At 32.1% G+C, this 24,006-nt stretch overlaps 1 protein-coding gene across 1 annotated transcript in view; it reads right to left on the reverse strand.

Annotated features, from left to right (window-relative positions):
• Nucleotides 1–346: 346 nt before the first annotated feature.
• LOC114332247 (uncharacterized) overlaps nucleotides 347–24,006 on the reverse strand; it is a 42,288-nt gene continuing 18,628 nt past the window's right edge. Inside the window, exons 11-19 of the mRNA XM_050661181.1 lie at nucleotides 22,043–22,253; nucleotides 21,093–21,416; nucleotides 20,769–20,920; nucleotides 19,552–19,920; nucleotides 15,088–15,239; nucleotides 14,856–15,028; nucleotides 10,246–10,347; nucleotides 9,998–10,158; nucleotides 347–839 (exon numbers count right to left, since the gene is read on the reverse strand). Of these exons, the coding sequence (XP_050517138.1) occupies nucleotides 471–839; nucleotides 9,998–10,158; nucleotides 10,246–10,347; nucleotides 14,856–15,028; nucleotides 15,088–15,239; nucleotides 19,552–19,920; nucleotides 20,769–20,920; nucleotides 21,093–21,416; nucleotides 22,043–22,253 (2,013 nt within the window). The 3' untranslated portion in view covers nucleotides 347–470. The remainder of the gene's footprint in view (nucleotides 840–9,997; nucleotides 10,159–10,245; nucleotides 10,348–14,855; nucleotides 15,029–15,087; nucleotides 15,240–19,551; nucleotides 19,921–20,768; nucleotides 20,921–21,092; nucleotides 21,417–22,042; nucleotides 22,254–24,006) is intronic.

The following is a 24,006-nucleotide window of genomic DNA, read 5'->3' on the forward strand; positions in this document are numbered from 1 at the left end:
AAGCAGCGATTTTGAGACGCGCTTCCGTCAGGACCGGACTGAATCGTTGAATTGTGTGCTTATTTGAGACCGTTCGTATGCGATCAAATTTTAATGTTTCAATGCCTATTAGTTACATAATAGATTACTTAGATTAGGAAAACAGTGTTGATAATTAAATACTAATTAATAATATATGTATTTTCTTATATAGAAGTATAGGGAAGCGGTGCTTCCCTCGCTTCCATGGACCGCACGCCTCTGTTTTGGATCATGGTAGTGGTAAGCCTAGTGTTGATGTCGAGTGTCATGTTTTGAGGATGAAAGCATTCAGTTAAAAGATCTTTTTTGTTTTTAAAAACTGTGAATCGAATTAGTAGAGTTTTATTAGAGTGTCTTTATAGAAGGTTATTTACAATAAATATATTAAGAAAGAAAACTAGTTTAATGGAATGTAAATATTTTTTAACTAATTAAATGAGTAATTACACTTAGTAATATTCCTTAGTATGCTTGCCAAAAATCTGCTTTTTATCTCTTGGGAAAAATTCAAGCAAATACTCCCAATCATCGAACTTCAATTCCAGCAACTCAACCACTAAGCTACTGACTCTGTAGCAAAAATGATGATACTCTTCAAGGTTCAATCCTTGAGACACTCCAAAAACATCTCTGGGGTGAAGAACGGCGTGTGTTGTTTCCAAGTGATCGACCTGTTTTGTCAGAACGCAAATGGTACCTTTTTCTATGAAGTACATCGTTGAATTTACTTCGCCTGATTTTACGATATAGTCATTTTTGAAATACAGGGTTTTCTGTAATTTGGTGCATATTTGACGTAAGAGATTTTGGTCAATGTCCTAAAAATGTACATTTATTTTAAATTACAATACAAAACAACTTAAGGGGGTGGGTATGTATTTTCGGTTGCAATGCTATTCAAATGGGGATTCATTTTTTTCGAATCCTGAGGAAACTAATAAGTATTTTTGAAAAATTTAAACGCAGAATGAAAGATTACGTTCTTACCGAGGGCCGAAAGTCCCTGAAAACTTCTATAATGTTTATTTTAATAAGTTACTGGGATGAAAAACTAAGAGAAAATGTAGTGTGATCTTTAATTTCAAATATCTCATTCAAAAGAAACATTTTATTTATTCTAAGGGACTTTCGGCCCTCGATAATAATTCAGTCTTTCATTCTGCGTTTAAATTTTTTAAAAATATTTATCAGTTTTTTCAGGATTCGAAAAAAATGGACACCATGTCCGTGGTGATATTTTTCAAATCGAACATTCGCTATCTTTGTCATACAACGCACTGAGTCAAATAGAATATGATGACAACACAGTGACAGTTTTAAATATTTGACATGGCATCGGGAATATTTTGAGATGTTGATTAAATAATATTGATAAATGGTGCATTTCATAAATAATTGATTTAAAACGTGAACTTAATAAAAAGTTATTTATTGTTTATTATTTATGGAAGATCCAAGCAGAGAATACATCAGGATATATTCTGTGATCCAAGTATTTTGTTGTTAAATATATCCAAAATTATAAGCGTTCCATAGTAACAATATATTATTAAAAAATCACTTTAACACTTTTCCTCTTTTCTCGATTGAGTATTAGTTTTTGTTGTACAGTAGATAAATTATTACAATCACTGAATACATAGTTAGTAAAAAAATTATCACATTTATTAATTGAATTAATAATTTGCAATTATACAAATAACAGTTATCCAAGAACATTCAAAAGCCATCTCTTTAAAGTTAATGATGACATTTTCAAGTAGAATGACATTCTAGTAATGTTTACATATCCATACCAGTGTGAATTTTACTACACGTAATTTGCCGTGTAAAGACAGAAAAAGTAGAGATAGCCGTAAAATATTTGCGAATTATGTACCGATGGCCTTAAGTACGTAAGGCGCAAGGATAATAAAATGATTGGACAGCGACATAGAGAACGAAAATTACTCTGGATTGGACATATGCGAAGGATGGACGAGACAAGAATACCGCTGAGAACTTGTAAATGAAAACCAAATAGAACGAGGAAAAGGACATCCTAGATTACAGTGGAACGAACAAATAAAAACAGCAATAGAGAGAATAGTCTATTTGTTCGATACTATAATGGAACATCAAGAGATCTTCCGACGGACCGTTGGAATGGCTACATGAATTATCTACTTTTTTCCAGAACAGAGTAGGACAAATATAAATAAGAAAACTTGTATGAAACGGACTCATTGATCTTTTGACTGTTATTATCAGAGACATGTTAAGGATAGGCTTAGCTAGGGATATGCCATTGAGTGGTCTAGCCATCTTTGTCAGTCACATGCGCGGGATCGTTTGGTTAAAAGAGATAGATAGATTACGGATTGACTGTTTCCATGCTGTTTCCGCGTTTCGCTTTTTTGGTGAGTATGCTGAATCTACGCTTAATATGTCAATGGTTATTATGTGCGCTTGAATATGTTGTATATTATTTGATATAATAAAAATGTGCTATAAATTATGGTAAATAGTAAATGTAATAAATATATGTAATAAAAATAATATAATAATATATAAATATATAAATATAAATATAATAATATATAAATGTCGACGCTGCCAAGCCAAAACGGCATAAACGCCAAAATGACCAGTTTTGAGGTAGATGCACGAAAAAATAGGATTTTAATTTCCGCACCAGACAGTCACCGCGGCATAACCGAAAACAAAGTGAAATAGGTGTAATATTGGTTTAAAGTTTTTATAAACGCCAGTCTAGTCACGCACGTGAAGGTCGACGTGAACACCGATTGACACAACCGCCAGTGCCCGTAAGATTATCATTGTATACAGTTCGGTCCAGTAATAATAGTAAAGGTATGTATTTTTACAATTTTTATGGATAAGTATAAGTAACATGATATTACTTACCTCTGCAATATTTTCAATTTGTATTGATTTTTGAAGCGTAAACACCCTGAATTTCTTTAAAAACTATGAGGCGTTTATGCCAAAACCAAATATTTACATCGTGGTTGACACAAGCGCCATTCCTCAATGGTATTCTTATGCAGGTTTCTTTTTTAAAAATTGCGCAAATGAAAAGTTTATTTTAAAATTTTTTATTGTAACTTTGTACTAGTGTGATGAACAATTCTTTTTGTACTACAGCATATAGTTCAAATCAGTTTTATATAGCTAAAAATGGCGATCGATTTTTGGCGTTTATGCCATAATATTTTTGTTGCAGATGAATAGCAGAAGTAAAAAATAATGGTCTTACTAAATGAAAATAAGCCATATACCGAAGTAGCGCAAAATGATATACAAACTGGCAATAATTCCACTATATTCCCCTTAGAGGTTTATGACATTTATAATGCCAACATTGCAGAAGCTTTTAGCAATGACATTATCATCTTTGAGGAACCACCAGACGTTGCAGCAGAAGAAGAAATATTTAGTCACGATCTCACATCAGGTTTCAACTTAGCAACAGATTTATTAAACCAGAGTATCATGCAGAATATTTATCTCTTAAAATGAACAACCTAGTTCCAGATCAACTGGATGAAACAGATGTAGAAGATGAAACGGAGTGAATTTTTTTTTAAATTGTTTAAAACTTAAAAGTTGTTAAATATTTTTCTGTTTTTTTTACTAACTTTTATTTTGAACTATATAAAAGAAGTAAATCTTATGTTATTTTTGTGAATAATTATTTTTTTATTTGTTTTAGAAATTAAAAAATAACTATTTTTATGTACCTCTGATTTTTGTGTTTTCTTAGATTTTAAGTTGTTGTTTTTTGAAAGTGTTTTTTGAGTTTTATTTTTATAGCAATTTTTGTATAGCTCTTCTATTTGAGTATTATTTACTTTTAAGTATTTCATCCTAGCACCAAAAATATGTATAAAGAATTTAGGGTTTTGTTTTTAACTTAGAATGTATTTTTGATTAATAAAAAATAAAACCTATCAAAAATCTTCGTAATTTCATAATTTTTCTTGTTGGCATAAACGACAATTTTTAATTTTCGTTTTTTTTTTTTCATTAATGGCATATATCCCTTTTAAGCGCTATTTTGGCTAACCTTATAACAATGCGATCGACGCAAACGCCAGAGGTAAGTTTGGCATATTCACCAATGTTATATATTGATTGGACATAAGCGCCATTTTCTAGTTTTTAATTTATTTCACATAGTATTTTCAGCCACATTAATGTTTACAAAATATTAAAATTTGAAAAAAAAATCACCAATTTTTTTGAGTCAGTTTGCAGATAAGCAGAATTGGTAAAAATAAAAATAATCAGTTTTTTGTGTTTCCTGAAAAATCAAGTTAATGTCGTTTATGCCGTTTTGGCTTAACAGCGTCGATGTAATAAAAATAAATAAAAAGTATGTGTAAATAAGTTAAAAATAAGGACTAATAAATTAAGGGCCGGTTGTTCGAACGCTAATCAAAAATGATCATTATCAAATATTTAATTACTGTCACAACTGTCAATGTCAACTTCGATTGGGTTGCTGAAAACATAATTATTGATAACAAACAAGTGAAATAGAGAATGCGGAAAAATCCCCTTACGAATAATTCACACATCCACTACTTCGGGCTCGGAAAGTTTGAGTGTGTTTCAAATATCTACATCTTGTTTTTATAATTATTGATTACAATTATGAAATTTTTTTAATCAATTATGTTAACAATTGGTATGTTTATTGATTAACTAATCTCATAATTGTAATCAATTATGTTTTCAGCAACCCAACCAAAGTTGAAATTGACAGTTGGTGACAGTAATTAAATATTTGATAGTGATCATTGTTGATTAGCGTTCGAACAACCGGCCCTAAGTGTTTTCAATTTAAATAAAGTTAAAAATAAAATAAAGAAATCAAAATTGAATAACCACTTTCAATTTCGTTGCAACAAGAAACTACAGCCGCATCATTATTCCAGTCGAATCAGAGAGTGCAGCAAGCACCTCTACCGGTTTCGAAACTTATTAATCTCTCATCAGGAGGCACATATTATGCTGCTCTCTCTGACCCAACTAGGACAAACCCCGACGTGCAGTCTCGGATTGCAACGAATAGCACATAAAACAACATCAAAAGATGTTACTCTACATCCTACCAGATTGAAAACATTTCGTTCGTTGCATTCCGTGACTGCACGCCGGGATTTGTCCTAGTTGGGTCAGAGAGAGCAGCATAATATGTGCCTCCTGATGAGAGATTAATAAGTTTCGAAACCGGTAGAGGTGCATTGCTGCACTCTCTGATTAAACTGGAATAATGATGTGGCTATATAGTGGAGTCAATGAAGGTGGATATGAGTTATTACCTCAGATTTCGTTGAACCTCCATCGATTTTCATAAAAATTGGTGTGGTTAAAGGATACCTCAAGGAACAAAGGTGACATAGTGCCAACTTGCTCTTTTTGCATTTTAGGGGTGAAATACACCCCTTTTTTAAAAATTATTTTTTAGATTTCTGAAAGAGCAGTCACTGTAAGTTTTCACTTCCTATTTCGTTGAACCTTCATCGATTTTCATGAAAATCGGTAAGTAGTTAGAGGATACCTCAAGCAATAAAATTTATATAGCGTCAACTTGCTCTTTTGCATTTTAGGGATGCAATACACCCCTAATTTTTAAATTGTAAAAAATGCAGATTTCCGCATTGTGGCGCAAGTAATCTCGTTTAATTAAGAAAAATAAATATTTTTTTTATATTTATGTGCATGAATTACATTTCTTTTTTTAATTTTAAAACCTTATAGCAACCAAAAATCCGAAAATTAACAAGTCGAAAATCACGAAAACCTTATTCTTCTATATTTCTGAAAGTGTAGTCACTGAATGTTTTCACCCACGATTTCTTTGAACCTTCATCGATTTTCATGAAAATTGTTGAGTAGTTAGAGGATACCTCAAAAAACAAAAGTGATATGGCACCAAGTTGCGCTTTCTGCATTTTAGGGGTGAAATCCACGTTGTTTTTTTTAAGATAAAAATGCAGATTTCAGCATTCTGGCTCAAACAATCTCGTTTAATTAAGTAAAATAAATATTTTTTTACATTTGTGTGCATGATTTATAATTTTTATTAATTTTTCAAACCTTATAGCAACCAAAAATCAGAAAATTAGCAAATCGACAATCACGAAAAAAATTATTCTTATATATTTCCAAAAAGGCAGTCACTGAAGGTTTTCACCCTGATTTCGTTGAAACTCCATCAATTTTCATGAAAATTGGTAAGTAGTTAGAGGATACCTCAAGAAACAAAAATGATGTGGTACCAACTTGCGCTTTTATCCTGGTGGTGGATGTTACCCCTTCTCATTGGTGAACACTATTTTATTAAAAATAACCCCATAATTAGATAGAGGAGTAAATTCTAAGCAAACTTTCTTTATCAAGTTTATAAATTATTTATTTAAATAATGTTTCATAATTTAATAAAATATTATTGGTACAGTAAAACCTGTCAATAACGGCCACTAAAATAGAAAATAATTGGCCGTTATAGAAATGTGTCCGCTAATGCTAGGTTTCCTTTTTATTTCCACAAATACATAAAATATAATTGAAAATTTATTTATTTTAGTAATTAAAGCAAATCTAATTAAATATAATTCTACAAAAAAACGGGTCATACTAAAACTAAATTCAATTTACTACAATATAAAACAATATCTATACGAAAAATCAACTACAAGAAAAACAGAATTTTTGTTTGTTTTACATTTTTTTAGATAAACGAAACATACTAAAACTAATTTAATATAGGTAATACATAATATAAAACAACATACTATAGCTACTACGAAAAAAAAGATGTTCAGCTTAGTATGTGTCAAGTTTTGTTTGTTTTACATTATTTTAACTTTTCTGATCAATAAATAATTGCACCAAGGATGGGATCAACTCTCAGAATAAACTATGTACTTCGTAATTGTGCCATGAAAATTTATGTAACATTTGGTGACCACTAAAGGAAAGGCAACCAAATTAAATATCTGAAAATGGTTTTTAGTAATATCCTTATGAGAACAAACAAAACAGATCCGTCAAAGTAACATCTATAAGATTGCATCACACTTGCAAACCAGAAAATACAAACCACAAACTAAAATGGAAAACAAAGGAACCATTAAACATGTTTCTTCTGACATTCGAGAATAAAGAATATATAAGCAAAGAGTTTATCTATATTTTATCTAGTTTTTTCTGACCCCTCTTATTTGTTTCTGACTCCTTCATATTTTTCTGGCAACTTTTAATTTCTTATGACATCCTCGGATTTTTTTTTATTCCTCTAATTTATTTTTATTATACATGATATACAGATATCTGTAAATTCCAAAATCGAAAGACCGCGGCACGTGATACTTGCGACTACTTCTGGTACCTTATGAGGATACTATTGACATTTTATGTGCGCTTATCAATAAAGTATCGTCGTGCTTTCATGCTATATTCAACAAAACCAACTTGGTACGGCCTTTCATTAGATATCGCAAATCACTTTGGCTGATTTTGTCTGCATATATATTATGTTTGAGGAATCCCTTTTTTTGCGAGACTGGATATAGGACATTTCTCAAGTATGAGTTCACATTCATGGTATATCGTTGCTATACAGGGATAATAATCTGTGCAATGTTATGGTACAGGCTACGTTAAATATGAAGTAAATGTGGAAGATATACACTGGTTATTCATTTCAATTTAATTTGATTGTTTTTTAATCGTTTACAATATTTAAAATTTTTAAAGATATAAAGTTAGCTATTTCAAAAATAAATTCAGTTCTCACTGGCAGGGTGGGAAATACTAAAGTGCCATATAATAGCATTTCATTACAATGCTCATTACAGGCACTACAGGCTGCTCCGTGTGAGAAAACTCATACTCTCAAACTTTGAGAAAACACTCATTCAGTTTCGACCAACCCTGTATTAGCTAAAATTAAACGTTTTGCTAGATTAATAATTTTTAACAATAATAGACTATATTAAAAATCACTTGAACATAAATTGATTTTCTGATGTCAAATCACTACAATTATACAGGGGGTGAATATTGCTATGAAATTTGAAAAAAAAACGTAATTATCTTTTAAACTACTTCGTATAACACCACAAAACCTGATATTTTAAAAAGTAAAACGTAGAGGAGAATCCAAAAATGTAAAAATATACAGGGTGTTCCATTAAACAAAAGATAATTTTGTTTCAACCTGTCAATATGGGTGGCCCTGTATATTTGAAAGTGTATTTAAATTCTGATATTATATATGCCCCAATCTCACCTTAATAAACTTTTTTCGTATCTCCTACAACAAACGACTAATTGGACTTCCCACAACCTGTATACATACAAAATCTCCGCTATAATATTTTTTCAAAGAAAATGTTATTGGCTTTTTTAAAATAACTCCGTTAATTTTTGAAATATGAGATTTATCCAAAAACCATTACAAAGCTAAGTAAAAGGTCTATAACACTGTATTAAACATAATTTTCTAAATCCTTTATTTTTTTTTAATTCAAGGTGAAAAGGCCCCGGTTACATGGTTCTCGCAGTAAAATTTATGTTTTAAATGTTTCTATCTCGGTTATTTTTTGTCGTAAAAAAATATTAAGAAAAGAAAAAGCTTAAATAAAGCTAAAACTAAAATTTTGTTGTCTACCATTTTTTACGTATATCGAGTATTTTTGGAGTTATTATCAAAAGAAAATGAAATTCACGAAAATTTGAAAAATTATAATTTTTTTAATCGTATTTTTTTTCAAAAATATGCATTCTAAACCGGTCAAAATTGTTGAAGTTATTACTCATGTTAAAATAAATAAAGTTTTAAATGGGTTATTATAAATTTTAATTTTTGTGGAAATGACGTATGTTTCATTTTTCATTCTTCCCTAAAAAATCTGAAAGGGTCCTCTTATTTCCATCATAACTTGCTTAATTTTGCTGCTATCGACTTCTTATATAGCTTTTTGATAGTTACCTTTAAGTATTTTATTAAAATATTAAGTATCTATATTTAACAAAGTGCATCGTTTTCCTGTTAGTTAAGCTTGAATACTAAGATTTGAGTACTCGCGGAAAAAAAATATACATTCAATTGCATATAATTCACTTTGTATATGTAATAAAGGATTTTTCGAATAAGGAGCTTATTTATTTTTATATTATTTTCGATTTTGGTAATAACAACTTTTTTGAAGAAACTTATGGTTTTTGAGTTATTTATGAAAAACTGCTTTAAAACATGGATTTTTTTCAGGAAAAATCAAAACTTATGATCTTTAATAACTCAAAAACTATTGATTTATTGGAATAACTTTATATAACAAATTTTACTTATAAGTTGTCCCTCTATCGATTAGCGGTATTATTTTTAATAAAATAATTTCCACCCCCGAGAAGGGGTGGCATCCACCCCCAGGGTAAAAGCGCAAGTTGGCACCATGTCACCTTTGTTTCTTGAGGTATCCTCTACATACTTACCAATTTTCATGAAAATCGATGGAGGTTCAACGAAATCGGAGGTGAAAACCTTCATTGACTCCACTAATAGTTTCGTGTTGCAACGAAATTGAAAGTGGTTATTCATTTTTGATTTACATGTTTACTCTGATTGGAGTACGAAGGGAACTATTCTCGTTGAAACTTTACCGCGCTGAGCAGATGAGACGTGAATTATAAATTGTAAAATTCCCTCATCTTCCTTAGTCTCAGCATCCGTTTCAAATTTTAGAAGCCTCGGAGGTGTTACCAGAGAAGGTCCCCATTGTTTTCAGTCTGGTAGGATGTAGAATGACATTTTTTGATGTTGTTTTATGTGCTATTAGATTGAAAACTTAGTTTTTTTTAAGAAATCAGTTCAATACAAAACACTACAGAGACAGTTTGGCAATGATTATGAGAAGATTACAACATCACAAGTTTAGATATTTAATTTATTTTGAAATACCTTAAATATGTATGTTTTTCGTATTTGCGTCTCATATAGGGCACTGGTTAGATCTTGTTGAATAGAGTATGGCATATTTGTTAATAGCTTAGACTTTAGTAATGTATCTGAATACATCCACCAATTTTTCAAATACTGATCAGCTTTCGTTAGGGGGTAATCTGAAATGCAATACAATCTTTGATATTAATATTTAATACAGTTATCACTATTGTAGTAGTAGCAGTCTCAAGAATAAGTAATAATACCTGAGATTCCCTTAGACTGGAGATGACTCTTCAGCGATATATACTTCATATTAAAATCTATGATATGCTTTTCTGATAGGTATATAATTTTTAATATTGTTCCTGAAAAAAGAACTTTGTCATCTCAACAATTTTTAGTTTTATACGAAGTAAATCAAAAATAATAATAATAATATACACCCTTCGCAAAAGTCCTCGCGAACCTCCTTTAGAGGCGACACCTAAAGAAGAACAAGATCTGCATTTCTGTTCACTATTCGTAGTTGAAATAACAAAAAACATTATTACAAAATGTCTCTCCCAAGTTAGTTCTCTCTCTTCAATCCTGACCCCCCGGAGGGGGTGTAGTGGTCGACGTGATGTCGTGTATTGTCCGTCTCCAAAGATTTCTGTCTCTGATCATTTCTTTTAACTCATGCATAGGTCTTTTGCATATTCCCGTAATTTGATCAATCCATTTTGTTGGGGATCTTCCTCGTGATCTTCGGCCTTTCACCTTTCCTTGTATAATGAGTCTTTCCATGCTTTCTGTATATGCTCTCATAACATGTCCAAAGTATTTTAATTGTTGGAGATGGACTTTACTGGAGAGTCGTTGGCTAACTTTTAGCTTCCTTAACATTGAATTATTTGTTCTATGGTCGGTCCAAGGAATTCGTAGCATTCGTCTCCAACAGAACATTTCAGTGGCGTCTATATTTCTTCTTTCCGAATTTCCCAGGGTCCAAGATTCACATCCGTAGGTCAGTATTGGGAATATTAAGCAGTTGATCAACCTCACCTTTAACGCTCTTGAAATTTGACAGTCCTTCCATATTGTGGTCATATTTGCTGTGGCGACTTTTGCTAGATCACATCTTTGTTTTATTTCTTCCTGTAGTGACCCTGTGTTTGTGGTTAATGATCCCAGATATAAGTATGAGCTCACAACATCAAACCGATCAATTGTGGTTATGTGTGAATAATTGTTATGTAGTCTATTCACTATTATGATCTTTGTCTTTGATATGTTTAATTGCAGACCAAATATATTTGACTTTCGTTTTCAACCAGTCATACAAGATCAATCAGCTCGGCTTGACTATTTGCAAGAAGGGCTGTGTCATCTGCGAAACGTAGGTTGTTTATTTTATATTGGAAAAGACTGCAAGACTTGTACACACTTCTGAATAGGTCAAAACGGCAAACAGGTGTATGTTTTCAAAAAACTTTTGATAGTGTGTAAAAAATATATTTTATATCAGCTAAGTACTTTCAACACATAACGTGCCATCATCAGAGCTTCCTAAAAGGACATATTAAGATAAAAATTTTTTCATATAAAAAATGATTGAAAAACTTACGTCCTCTTAAAATACCTTCATAGAAGAGATTGCTTAACAACACAACAAAACACATGAATACTGGGCAAAAGCCACAGATATAGGGTAATAACCCTTTACAGTGAATAGAATCACATCTAAATTCTTTTATTAAATTATGAAGACAACATGGCTGAGTCAGACCATTTTTGAGCCCACGTGAACAGCAGATCAGCTGAGGAAGACTGTCATTTATTAAAATGGTAAAGAAGGAACTACAATCTTATGCGACCTCTATATTCATAAATATTAATTAAAAAATTGAAAATGACTAAAAAGCCATGTATAGGTTAAATGAATTTAAAGTTAAGATACTAAATTTTAAAGTTAAATTTTCAAAAGATTACTATTATTACTATTGAAGTGAAATGTTAACGTGTATATTATAAGTTATCAAAATTCTTCCAAAAACAAAACTGTTATAGTTCGACCAAGTGTACAGTCGGAAAAATGAAAGAATACCCATGAACTAACATATAAAACACGCTGTATTTTCCTGTCACCGTGTCACACAAAAAATTGGCCAGCGCAAGTACATGTAATAATTATTGTTACATGTACTTGCACTGGATAATTTTCTTTGTGACACGGTGACAGGAAAATACAGCGTGTTTTATATGTTCGTTCATGGGTATTCTTTCATTTTTCCGACTGTAGAAGAAGTTAGATGAAATCAAACCTAGGAGAAATATCATTTGACAAGCGCAGAGTTCGAAAGCTGTTATTTAAAAAAAAAATAAAATTTTTTTTTAAAAATCGTATTGATTAATTCAGACAAATAACAAATATTTATTTGTTTAAAAAATATGTAAAAAATTAACGAAAACTCAAGAATACCTAAAAGTAATGTTCAAAAAACCTTTATAAATTGTTGGGTATACTGTATACTAAACCAAAATTATTAAAGAAATTTCTTAAAAATAGGATCAAATTTACAATTTAATTGAATCTGGGTGTTAACACAGTTTTGAGGGTTTCTTTTCATTTCTCTACTTATTTCTAGATCTTCTAGTAGATTCATTTTGGTATAGTTATTATTAGGTATGCTGTGTAAGATCCTACTATCTCTATGTGGACTAAAGCTATGTTTCGATGCATGTAAATGATGACCAAAGCTAGATTTATCGATCTTTGACAGATGCTCTTTGATACGAGTATCCAAAGGTCGCATCGTTCTACCTACGTAGGGCATTCACCACATGACAATTTATAAATGCCACTTTTTGAAGTTTTTTTTTTAATTTTGTCTTTAGTATGAGAGAAAATTGACTTGATGTTATCTTTGCATTTAAATGAAAGTTTTAAGTTAGGAATGTTATTTAAGATGTTTGCTATATTGTCTGAAGGATAACCTATGTATGATATAGATCTATACATAACAGCTGAGTTGGAGTTGTTTTTACTTCCATCGTTTACTTACCTTACCATTATCAGATACAAATTTTACTTCTGAATTGGATATTATTAAACAACTTGCACATAGTAACGGTTACTCCCCTACTTTAGTTGATAACATTCTCAACAAATTAAGGAATAAAAGAAACAGATCTCTAGCTTATATTGCGACCCCAGACAACTCCAACTCAGCTGTTATGTATAGATCTATATCATACATAGGTTATCCTTCAGACGATATAGCAAACATCTTAAATAACATTCCTAAGTTAAAACTTTCATTTAAATGCAAAGATAACATCAAGTCAATTTTCTCTCATACTAAAGACAAAATTAAAAAAACTTCAAAAAGTGGCATTTATAAATTGTCATGTGGTGAATGCCCTGTGACTTACGTGGGTAGAACGATGCGACCTTTGGATACTCGTATCAAAGAGCATCTGTCAAAGATCGATAAATCTAGCTTCGGTCATCATTTACATGCATCGAAACATAGCTTTAGTCCACAAAGAGATAGTAGGATCTTACACAGCATACCTAATAATAACTATACCAAAATGAATCTACTAGAAGATCTAGAAATAAGTAGAGAAATGAAAAGAAACCCTCAAAACTGTGTTAACACCCAGATTCAATTAAATTGTAAATTTGATCCTATTTTTAAGAAATTTCTTTAATAATTTTGGTTTAGTATACAGTATACCCAACAATTTATGAAGGTTTTTTGAACATTACTTTTAGGTATTCTTGAGTTTTCGTTCATTTTTTACATATTTTTTAAACAAATAAATATTTGTTATTTGTCTGAATTAATCAATACGATTTTTAAAAAAAAATTTTATTTTTTTTTTAAATAACAGCTTTCGAACTCTGAGCTTGTCAAATGATATTTCTCCTAGGTTTGATTTCGTCTAACTTCTTCTACACTTGGTCGAACTATAACAGTTTTGTTTTTGGGAGAATTTTGATAACTTATAATATGCACGTTAACATTTCACTTCAATAGTAATAATAGTAATCTTTTAAAAATTTAACTTTAAAATTTAGTATCTTAACTTTAAATTCATTTAACCTATACATGGCTTTTTAGTCATTTTCAATTTTTTAATTAATATTTATGAATATAGAGGTCGCATAAGATTGTAGTTCCTTCTTTACCATTTTAATAAATGACAGTCTTCCTCAGCTGATCTGCTGTTCACGTGGGCTCAAAAATGGTCTGACTCAGCCATGTTGTCTTTATATTTTAATAAAAGAATTTAGATGTGATTCTATTCACTGTAAAGGGTTATTACCCTATATCTGTGGCTTTTGCCCAGTATTCATGTGTTTTGTTGTGTTGTTAAGCAATTGCTCTTCTATGAAGGTATTTTAAGAGGACGTAAGTTTTTCACTCATTTTTTATATGAAAAAAATTTTATCTTAATATGTCCTTTTAGGAAGCTCTGATGATGGCACGTTATGTGTTGAAAGTACTTAGCTGATATAAAATATATTTTTTACACACTATCAAAAGTTTTTTGAAAACATACACCTGTTTGCCGTTTTGACCTGTTTATTTTATGACCACTAATTGAGATGCCTTTTTCCCATCTTTCAAGTGCTCTTCTCATAATATGCTCCCCATATATATTGAATAATTATGGAGATAGTATACCTACATCCCTGTCTGACACCCCGTTCTGGATGAAATTCGTTTGAAAGTGTGTCAAGCACTTTAACTGATCCAGTAGTGTGTTCATATAGTACAGTTATCAGCGAAATAAGGTGTTGTGATACGACTACTTCTTTTAGTATTCGCCATAAGTATCTCCACTTGACCCTGTCGAACACTCAAAATAATAGTTTTCTTACCTATAATCATTGCAACAGCAATTTTTCCTAGAAGCATTGTGATTATGGTGAAAATAACTTCCGAATAAGTTACCGGATACTTATCACCAATTCCTGTTATGGTTAAATTATTCAAAACGCAGTAGTAAGACAACAGAAGCTTATAAGATGTGCTGCTATGTAAAATGGCATTGCTGGAATAAAAAAATAATGTCTTAAAACACTGGTACTGAATTGTGTAGGCTATAATTACCCATAATGCTTTAGCCATGAATCGGAGGAACATTTCAAAAAAGGACAAGCCAGCATGAACCATATGCAGCTTAAAATATGAATCAAGGAACCGTAGCAAATAAGTAGTCTAGCTAGGTAGTACCACGCATTTGGGTGCAATTTTTTCAACTTCTGAAATTAAGACAATTACATTGTGCTGAGCAGTGAGATACGGATATGTCCGTTTTGCGCAGATTTGAGACAACTTGAAAAGTTTATAGCCATATTGCCAAGTATCAACTATAAATGCCACAGCAATATGAAGTCAGTAAAGACGAGATAGCGGGGTTATAGGGCTTCATACTGTCCTGCATTATTCGATAAAGACATAAATATGAGGGTCCTTTTTACCAGAACTCTCTTATGTCGTGCAAAAGACGACAGTAGTGTCCCATAAGGTGGTGGAAAACATGGGGAGCATTACAGCTTGGAGTATTAGTCAGTGGTTCGGTTCCATCTCGTTGTTAAACTGACTATTACTTTTTTTACTAGTATTAACAGAGGGTTTTTCCCTGTCGCATCATCTTGTAAAAGATATTTAATGTTCTGTGGACTGTGCTGGAACAACTATTTAGAATAGCTCGAGACAGAGACAGTTTCGCCATGTTAATCGCCAACGTTAAGGGGACTTGATAGGGCACGTTAAGAAGAAGACTGTGCTTGATAGTACATTTCCATATTTTCTCTTTACCATAATTACTAGATCATCAGCATTACGTCCTGGAGCAAGATGAAGTCATCCACCAAGAGTGACCACAGGAGAAAGCACTCTCCCCTGTAGACACTCCTTAGCTGTTTTAGCCAAGATCTCTCGTTGCAGATCTATTAGAATCAGCCTATTTTCCAGGATTGCTTTGATCCAGTTGCATACGTTATATTAGCAGATATCCCTTTTGATGTTCTGCATTATGAAGAGAATTTGGTAGAACGTTCTTGAATGCACCTTCTATATCTAGAAAGGCGGTTAATGCAATATCTGCATTATTAATGGAGTAACTGATTTTTTGAAATGCTTCATCCAGTGCTGTTTCTGTTAATTTTCCGTCTTAATATGCTGGTTATCATTGCTTAATGGCGCCTCCTTAATATGTCTATCAAGAATGTTTTCTATTGTCTTCAACAGAAATGATGTAGGACTGATCGGCCTGTAGGATTTACCTGTTTTGTTGTATATGTACACCACAATTACTCTTACAGTTGTCTGTAAGTTTTGTAAGTTTTTGGCATATAACCTAGTGTTAAGCTAGCCCTACATACAGTGCCGGATTAACCAATAGGCAAAGTAGGCAGTTGCCTAGGGGCCTAGGCCCCAAAGGGGGCCTCCCAGGGCCCAAAACGAAAAACTAATAAATGGAATTAAATAAAAACTATAAATGTTGAAAAATTCAAATATCGCGCAATACCATAAAAGTGATGGTGGATTTATAAAACTATAGTACAATGCATACTTTTGTTCACATAGAAAGTCTCTATGTTGTGAGAATAAATCGCTAATGAATGCCCTTTGCTTGAAGGAACAGTACTACAGATGGAAATAAGAAAAAAGATTCGAGAGTGGAGCAGAAAACGCAAGAAAAAGCAGAAGAAAGAAAATATCCTTAAGGGGATGGGTACGAACTTTCGGCTTCAATGCTATTTAAATGGGGTTCATTTTTTTCGAATCCTGAGAAAACTAATAAGTATTTTTGAAAAATTTAAACGCAGAATGAAAGATTACGTTATTTCACAGGGCTGAAAGTCCCTGAAACCTTCTATAATGTTTAATTTAATAAGTTACAGGGGTGAAAAACTAAGAGAAAATGTAGTGTGATTTTTAATTTCAAATATCTCGTTCAAAAGAAACTTTTTATTCATTCTAAGGGACTTTCGGTCTCTGTAATAAAGTAATCTTTCATTCTGCGTTTAAATTTTTCAAAAATACTTATTAGTTTTCTCAGGATTCGAAAAAAATGATTACATTTAAAGTATGTACATTTTGCAAAATGTACAGTTTGCTGTCAAAATTTTGCATTTTGTTCCTTTTCCCTTAAGCAAGATCGAAAACAGAACCTAAACTTATTTAAACTCTGTTTCACACGGAAATCCACAGCTAGTGAAGCTGCAACCAATAAAATGCACGTGATTAAACCGAAATAACTGAGGGAAACATAGCTTCCATAACTGAAGAAGATGAAAAACATGTAACGACAGCTCTAGTCCAGTTCAAGAAGTTAAAGAAACAGAAACCGAAACTAAGATAGAAATTGAAGTTAAAGATAAATTGGATCCTAAGTTCGGAAAACGACATTGGATTACAGAATACAATAACTGAGGAAGTACGGACATTTTAGATTGGGAAAGGTCTTCAGAATGTAAAAATCTTGATGGAAGTTTTTCAGCATCAAAAAGAAATTTTGAAGGCATTACAAGACTTTTATACAATCATGGTTTTTCGAAAATATATCAGTGGAACAAAAATTAAAAGAGATTGGCTAACGTCTTCTTCCTCAAATGGAATATCGTATTTTGGGTTTGTTCAGTCCGTGTAGGTACAACTTGTTCAGCCTCTACCCACGCATCGTTGGAAAGTTATGATCAAATGTTTAAATGAAACTCCACTAAGCGATCACATTTGCTACGATCTAGTCATTAAAAGAACAAGCAGCATAAGATGGAGTGCAAGGCCTGACGGAACAAAAGCTTTGTCTAAAGGCTACAAAGTCTTTAAATCTGCTACGCATTCTCTTGCTGAAAATACCAATCAAAAGGATGAAACAGTTATGAGGCTAAGCGCTTCATATGTAATTAATGAGTTTTTGGCAACAATTTTAGAACGAATCAACGCTGTCAGTAAATCATTACAGAGAGAAGAGAAGAGATTGAACTTTAAACTGTAGTTTAACTTCTAAATTCACTTTTGGAGTTCCTAATATCCCAAAGACATAATTTTGCTTACTACGAGCAGAAGACCCGCTATCTACAATACTCTGAATATTCCAATGCGAATAAACGAAAACGAGCAAGAAAACTACATTTTGATGATGCTAATTCCAATGAAGTTTTTCTACAGGGTGGACAAAAGTTAAAAGTTAAAACGTGTCCACCAATGTCCGACAAGTTAATTACTGAGCTGAGTCGTCGGTTGACAGTGTACGTGTCAGTGAATTCAGTATTTGGTATTATGTGTGTTGTTAAAAATGTAGTAATACTCAAATAAATGAGTGTGCTTCAAAACTACATGAAAACTATCCTGATGATATTGAATCTGAACTTGAAGATGAACGAGAGCAGTTCAAATATTTTATAGCTAATATTCTAGACTTGCTAGGTTTCTTAAGGGGATTCATAACTTGGGTTGCCCAGGGTCTCAAGATTCTTAATCCGGGACTGCCTAAATATCTGTGTTATGATGGGCAATAAGATGTCCAATCATTTTTGTAGTAGGGCAGGAAATAGTTTATCCTCCCCAGGATATTTAAATGGAGCAAATTGGTTTATGGCCCACTTGTACATTCTCTGGTTTGATGTTTATTGCAATTAATTCCCAGTCTTCTTTCTTAGGACGTTTAGGCGTTCTAGGTTTCCAGATATCAAGGGGAAAATAAGTAGAAAGAGTGAATAACTACAAATAATATCTGGGAACCTGGGTAAATGAAAACAATGACCAAGGTAGAGAAATTAGGACACGCATTGAAATTGCAAGAAAGGCATTTATAAAAATGAAAAAAATGTTTGTTAATCGAGACCTTCCTCTGGAGCTGAGGATCAGAGTCTTAAAATGCTACGTGCTCTCGACTTGTATGGAATGGAAAGCTGAACACCAAAAGTGGATATTATAAAAAAGTTGGAAGCATTTGAGATGTGCTGCTATAAATAAAAGGATTTTGAAAATACCATGGACACAACGAGCTAAAAATGCAGAAGTGTTAAGAAGACTACAAAAGGATTGCAAGGTCGTAAAGAACATCAAAACAAGAAAGCTGGAATATTTAGGTCACATCACCAGAGGTGCGAAATATGAGATATTAAGGCTCATAATGCAAGGTAAAAGATCCAGATGAAGACGAACAATTTCCTGGCTAGCAGCCAATAAGGTACGGGACAGCTGTGATGATAGCAATACTCCGATATGAGAAGGAACAACAATAAGAAGAGGTTTCCAGCCTGAGTCTGTTCATCCATAATTGTTGATTCTAAGAAGTGGTTCTGTAGTAAGTGGTCTAGTTTTCTTTCTAGATTCGGAAAATGTGTTATCAGGTCTTTGTCTATGCCGGATCCATCGAAAGAATCTTGTGGATTCTAGTGCTGGCAGGTACATCGTCCTTATGGGTATACAAGTCTCTACAGATTTATCTATCTGCGCAAAACCACTATGATATAATCTCACCCTTTTGCACCCGATTTTAACCTAGGTGATATCTGCGCAATACGGATATGCTCTAATATACTAACCTCACCGACTTACCTGATCAAAATATTTAACAACATAATAAAACCGTAAAATGTGCAATATCCTAAAACAGCTATAGAAGAAAAACCATTCTTCTCTATGAAAAATGAAGCATAACAAGCCTAGAGGCAAGTTAGGTACCAGATCCCAAAATATTTCTCCAGGATTGTTCAGATATTTCTTCCATATTATTGAATTTACATTGATGGTGCTTCCGTAGGTATTCACATACGCTTTATGTAACTTGATGAGTACCCTCAAGTAAAATATCGGCTCTAAGCATAGGGGAAGGAATCCAAATGTGGAACTGTCTTGAGTGACAAATACGTAGGGTATGAAGTAAATGTTCAGTAAACTTGCTAACAATGTTAATATATCTACTACCTAAAAATATTTTATATCATGAGCTGTTAAAAGTATGTAGAGAAATACAAATATACGATTAAAATGCAGTCAAACAAAACAAAAGAAATTGAAGCAAGTCAAGAACTAACAATAATTGTGAAAAAAAGAGAACATCGAGGATAGTTCTTCTTCTATTCTTGTGGTGCTTTCGGCTGTTCGTAGCATGCTTTTGGTTTTATTGGTGTCTTCTCTTGATTCAATGCCAGAGGTCATAAACGTCTGATGCAAGTTTTATAAATTCTAACTTTGCTGTCCATTCTCATAATATATGGGTTATTCATAACATCCGGACATGACTGCAGCCTTATTTATTTGTCCTCTTAGGTCTCTGGCTAGGTTATGATAACTTGATAAGTCTACACCTAGATATTTGAACTGATTTAGCTGTTCTATGGGTTTCTCCTCTACCACGAGCTCGCATCTAAATAGATCTTTCGCAATGGTAATGCATTTTCTTTTCTGCGTGGATATGTTCATGTTAACTCGTCGACATGCTTGGTAGAATCGATAAAGTTGTTTTTGTAGGTCATCCTCATCCTCTGCAATCAGAGAAGCAGCATCCGCATAGCACACTATACTGATTCTACTGTGACCGAGTATGTATCCTAGTTGTAGCGATTCCACATATTCGATTATCTCATCCATTAGCATATTGAATAGAAATGGACTGAGGCTGTCTCTCTGCCTGATTCCACCTGGTGGTCGTATATTGGCCGTAGTGGTGTCGTTTGTTTTAATTTTTGTCGTGTTGTTAGACACCAGAAGAAGAAGAAGAAGAAGAAAAAGAAGAAGAAGAAGAAGAAGAAGAAGAAGAAGAATTCACTTACCTTAAACAAAATGTGGTAGGGATCAAGCGAAAATTTGAACCATTTGTCTGGCCGAAAGAAATCTGCAGCACATTTATCTGTGATTGTTGTATCCTCAGTTTTTATCGTTGATTCAGTGTCTGACTCTAGATCATCCAATTCTTTTGAAGAATCTAGAAGAAGAGTTTATTGAGTGTATTGAGTTGAGGAAGTCGGTATAAATACACCTTAAAAAGACATCTCCAAAGTAGGAGAAGAACAAATCCCTGAATCTCCTTGAGGTTAACTCGAATCAAAAAGATTCACAAGATCTGAATACCACACTTTCTTGGAATCGATACTCACCAAAAAAATCAAACTGGCTAGCACTTTTAGCAACCAAATAATTAGGAGGGTCCTTAAAATATCCTTCCAGGTCTTTCAATACAATAGGATAACAACTAACGGTATTGGAAAAGGTTTCTGTATCTAGAGCCCATATCTCTACGTTTTTTCGAGCTTTCACACAGACTGTACTGGAACTATTGGAATGTTTTCCAATGTTGCCAAATACTCCAGCGGGGCCTAGAGTAAGCAGGCTTTCTCCGTTTTTGTAACATATATCTACTTGGCCAGAAGCTACGATGTATATGTCGGAAATTACGTCTTTATATCTGATGATGGAGTCTTCTAAAATACATAAAATAAATAATTAAAATATGTTGTAACGATACAAAAAAATTTAATTTTTTTTTAAATGTGATTTGGTTGAGAACGGAATAACTTTTAGGCGACCCTGTATATACTAAGGATCTACATTTTTCCTATAAATATTAAACGTTTTAGTCCAGAAAGCCACTGCGCATGCGTATCCGCTAGGAGAAATATTCTGATTCGGATTTTTTGCACAATTTTACTCAAAAAGGACCCCTTTTAACAAATTTGCATGTTGCTAGGACCAAAAATGGGTCAAAAAGAATTTTAAACGTTTTTTTTTTGTTTTTTTAACAGGCCATTTTTGCGTATTTTTAAGATCAAAAGTATCTTTGGCAGTAGCGTTGTTTGGTGATAATACGCAGTTAATGAAATAATACGAGGTAAATCAAAAGTAAAGATTAATTTAGTTCAGAATGGGTCATATTTATCTGCAGTGAGTGTAGCTAAACAAGATCACAAGCAGTTGTAAGTTTTTTACCTTCATTTTTATGTATCCTGCAACAGGAGATATAAATACATAATGTTTAATAATAGTGATCTTTTCCACGTGCAGTATGAGAAGTTATAGTCTTCGATTAGTGTAAAAACTTTACCAGTACCTTTTTGGAAATACAAAATTTTCATCTGGCTGAGCAAAATGTTTAAGTAATTCTCATTTAGATTAGGGAATAAAGGAATTGTTTTCAGAAGCACTTCGTTTCTGTGCATCAAGAATTCGGCATTAAAGTAACTGCCCGAAGAAAGAAGTTCTTGCGACTTAATGTTGAAGCCTTGAGAACGTGTCCATACTAGCTCAAGATGGGTCATGATCTAAAAAAAGTTTTAATAATCAGGACATGGCTTGATGTGCTAGATAAAATTAATAATCATTCGTGGAATAAAACAATCACTTAGATCACCCAGTGACACGTGATACACCAGAAAATCCCATAAAAATCAGATTGATTATATTTTAATATTTTTACAAATAAAAGGCAGATACAGGGTGTTTCATTGGGAAAGTAACATACGTTAACTGTAAAAAGAGGACACTTAGGCGGTCTCAAAAATACCATACATAATGGGTCTTACTTCATTAATAACAAAGATACTGGGTGTTTTATCTATTTTGCCATTTTCTTAATTGGTTCATAACTTTTTAACCACACTGTATATGTATTTTATATTTGGCACGCAAATATCATTTAAGGTGTACAATAAATTAATTTATTTACAATTGTAAAAAATCCAGGTCCGGATTAAAAAATATTGGAAGAATATTCCGACCCCAAAACAACACCCTGTACATTAAATTTTTTTAAAATGGATTTTTCAGTTGAAAAGAGGATAAAAAACCAAATTCAGTGGTGTACTTTGAATTTTCGGCAAAATGATTTTTCTGGTGAAATTTTGAATTTGAATTCTGAAATTAAGTGAATTGCGAGAGCTCTAAGTAGAAAAAAATTGAAATACAACTTACAACTTGTCAAACACACTGTATATTGATTTTATATTGACCACCGGAATATTCTTTTAGGTGTCCAATCAATTAATTTATTTACAATTATAAAAGATCCAGGTGCGGGTTAAAAAATATTGTGTAAATGTTCCGACCCAAAAAAACACCTTGTATATTAATTTTTTTTTAAATGGATTTTGCATTTGAAAAGAGGATGAGAAACAAAATTAGTGGTATACTTTGAATTTTCGGCAAAATGATTTTTCTGGTAAAATTTTGAATTGGAATTCTGAAATTATGTCAATTGGGAGAGCTCTAAGTAGAAAAAATTAAAATGCGACTTAATTTTAATTAATACCATTATTTAATCTAAATTGGTAAAATGTTAATATTTGAGTTTTTTTTTATTATGTGTGAAAAATAGTTTTTGGCGAATATGCATCTCTAATAATGAATAAATAATAAAGGGTCAATAAAGAATACATCACTTTAATCAACAAAATAGCTAAAAATTATAACAAAACAGCGAAAATTTGCAGCATAATAACTATCCACAACTAAGCTACTTATTCAAAATTACCACCATCAAAATAGTATATTGTGCAACAAGTGCAGAAAGGTACTAATTTCTCACGAGTTTGAAAAGTTGCGGTACGAGCGCAAGCGAGTGCCGCAATTCAAACGAGTGAGAAATTACCTTTCTGCACGTGTTTCACACTATACTTTTTCTACAAGCACAGTTTTTCCTGAAAATAAAAATCACAATTTCCAAACGACGATTAATTATAATAGGTACCTATGTGATAAATTTTAAACTGTATTTAATTAATACCTACTAATCAATTTAAATTCCTTATACCTAAATAAATTGCACAGAAATCAGTTAAAAAATTAATGCACTGCCTTAATTTGTTTAAATTTAAACAATTATTACACATTATTGACATTATATTTATGCAGTCACGGATTTACACAAAACCTACTTCATTCGACGTCTCTTGCACATGTTGCTAAATCCTTATTGGTTATTTGATAATTATAAAATGTTTAGTAAAAATAAAATTGTAAAATAAAACAGTTGTAACATCCATAATTTAGTTTCTATGCTATAGTTAAATATAATAA

Source organism: Diabrotica virgifera, chromosome 9, assembly GCF_917563875.1.
Source record: "Diabrotica virgifera virgifera chromosome 9, PGI_DIABVI_V3a".
Taxonomy (NCBI): domain Eukaryota; kingdom Metazoa; phylum Arthropoda; class Insecta; order Coleoptera; family Chrysomelidae; genus Diabrotica; species Diabrotica virgifera.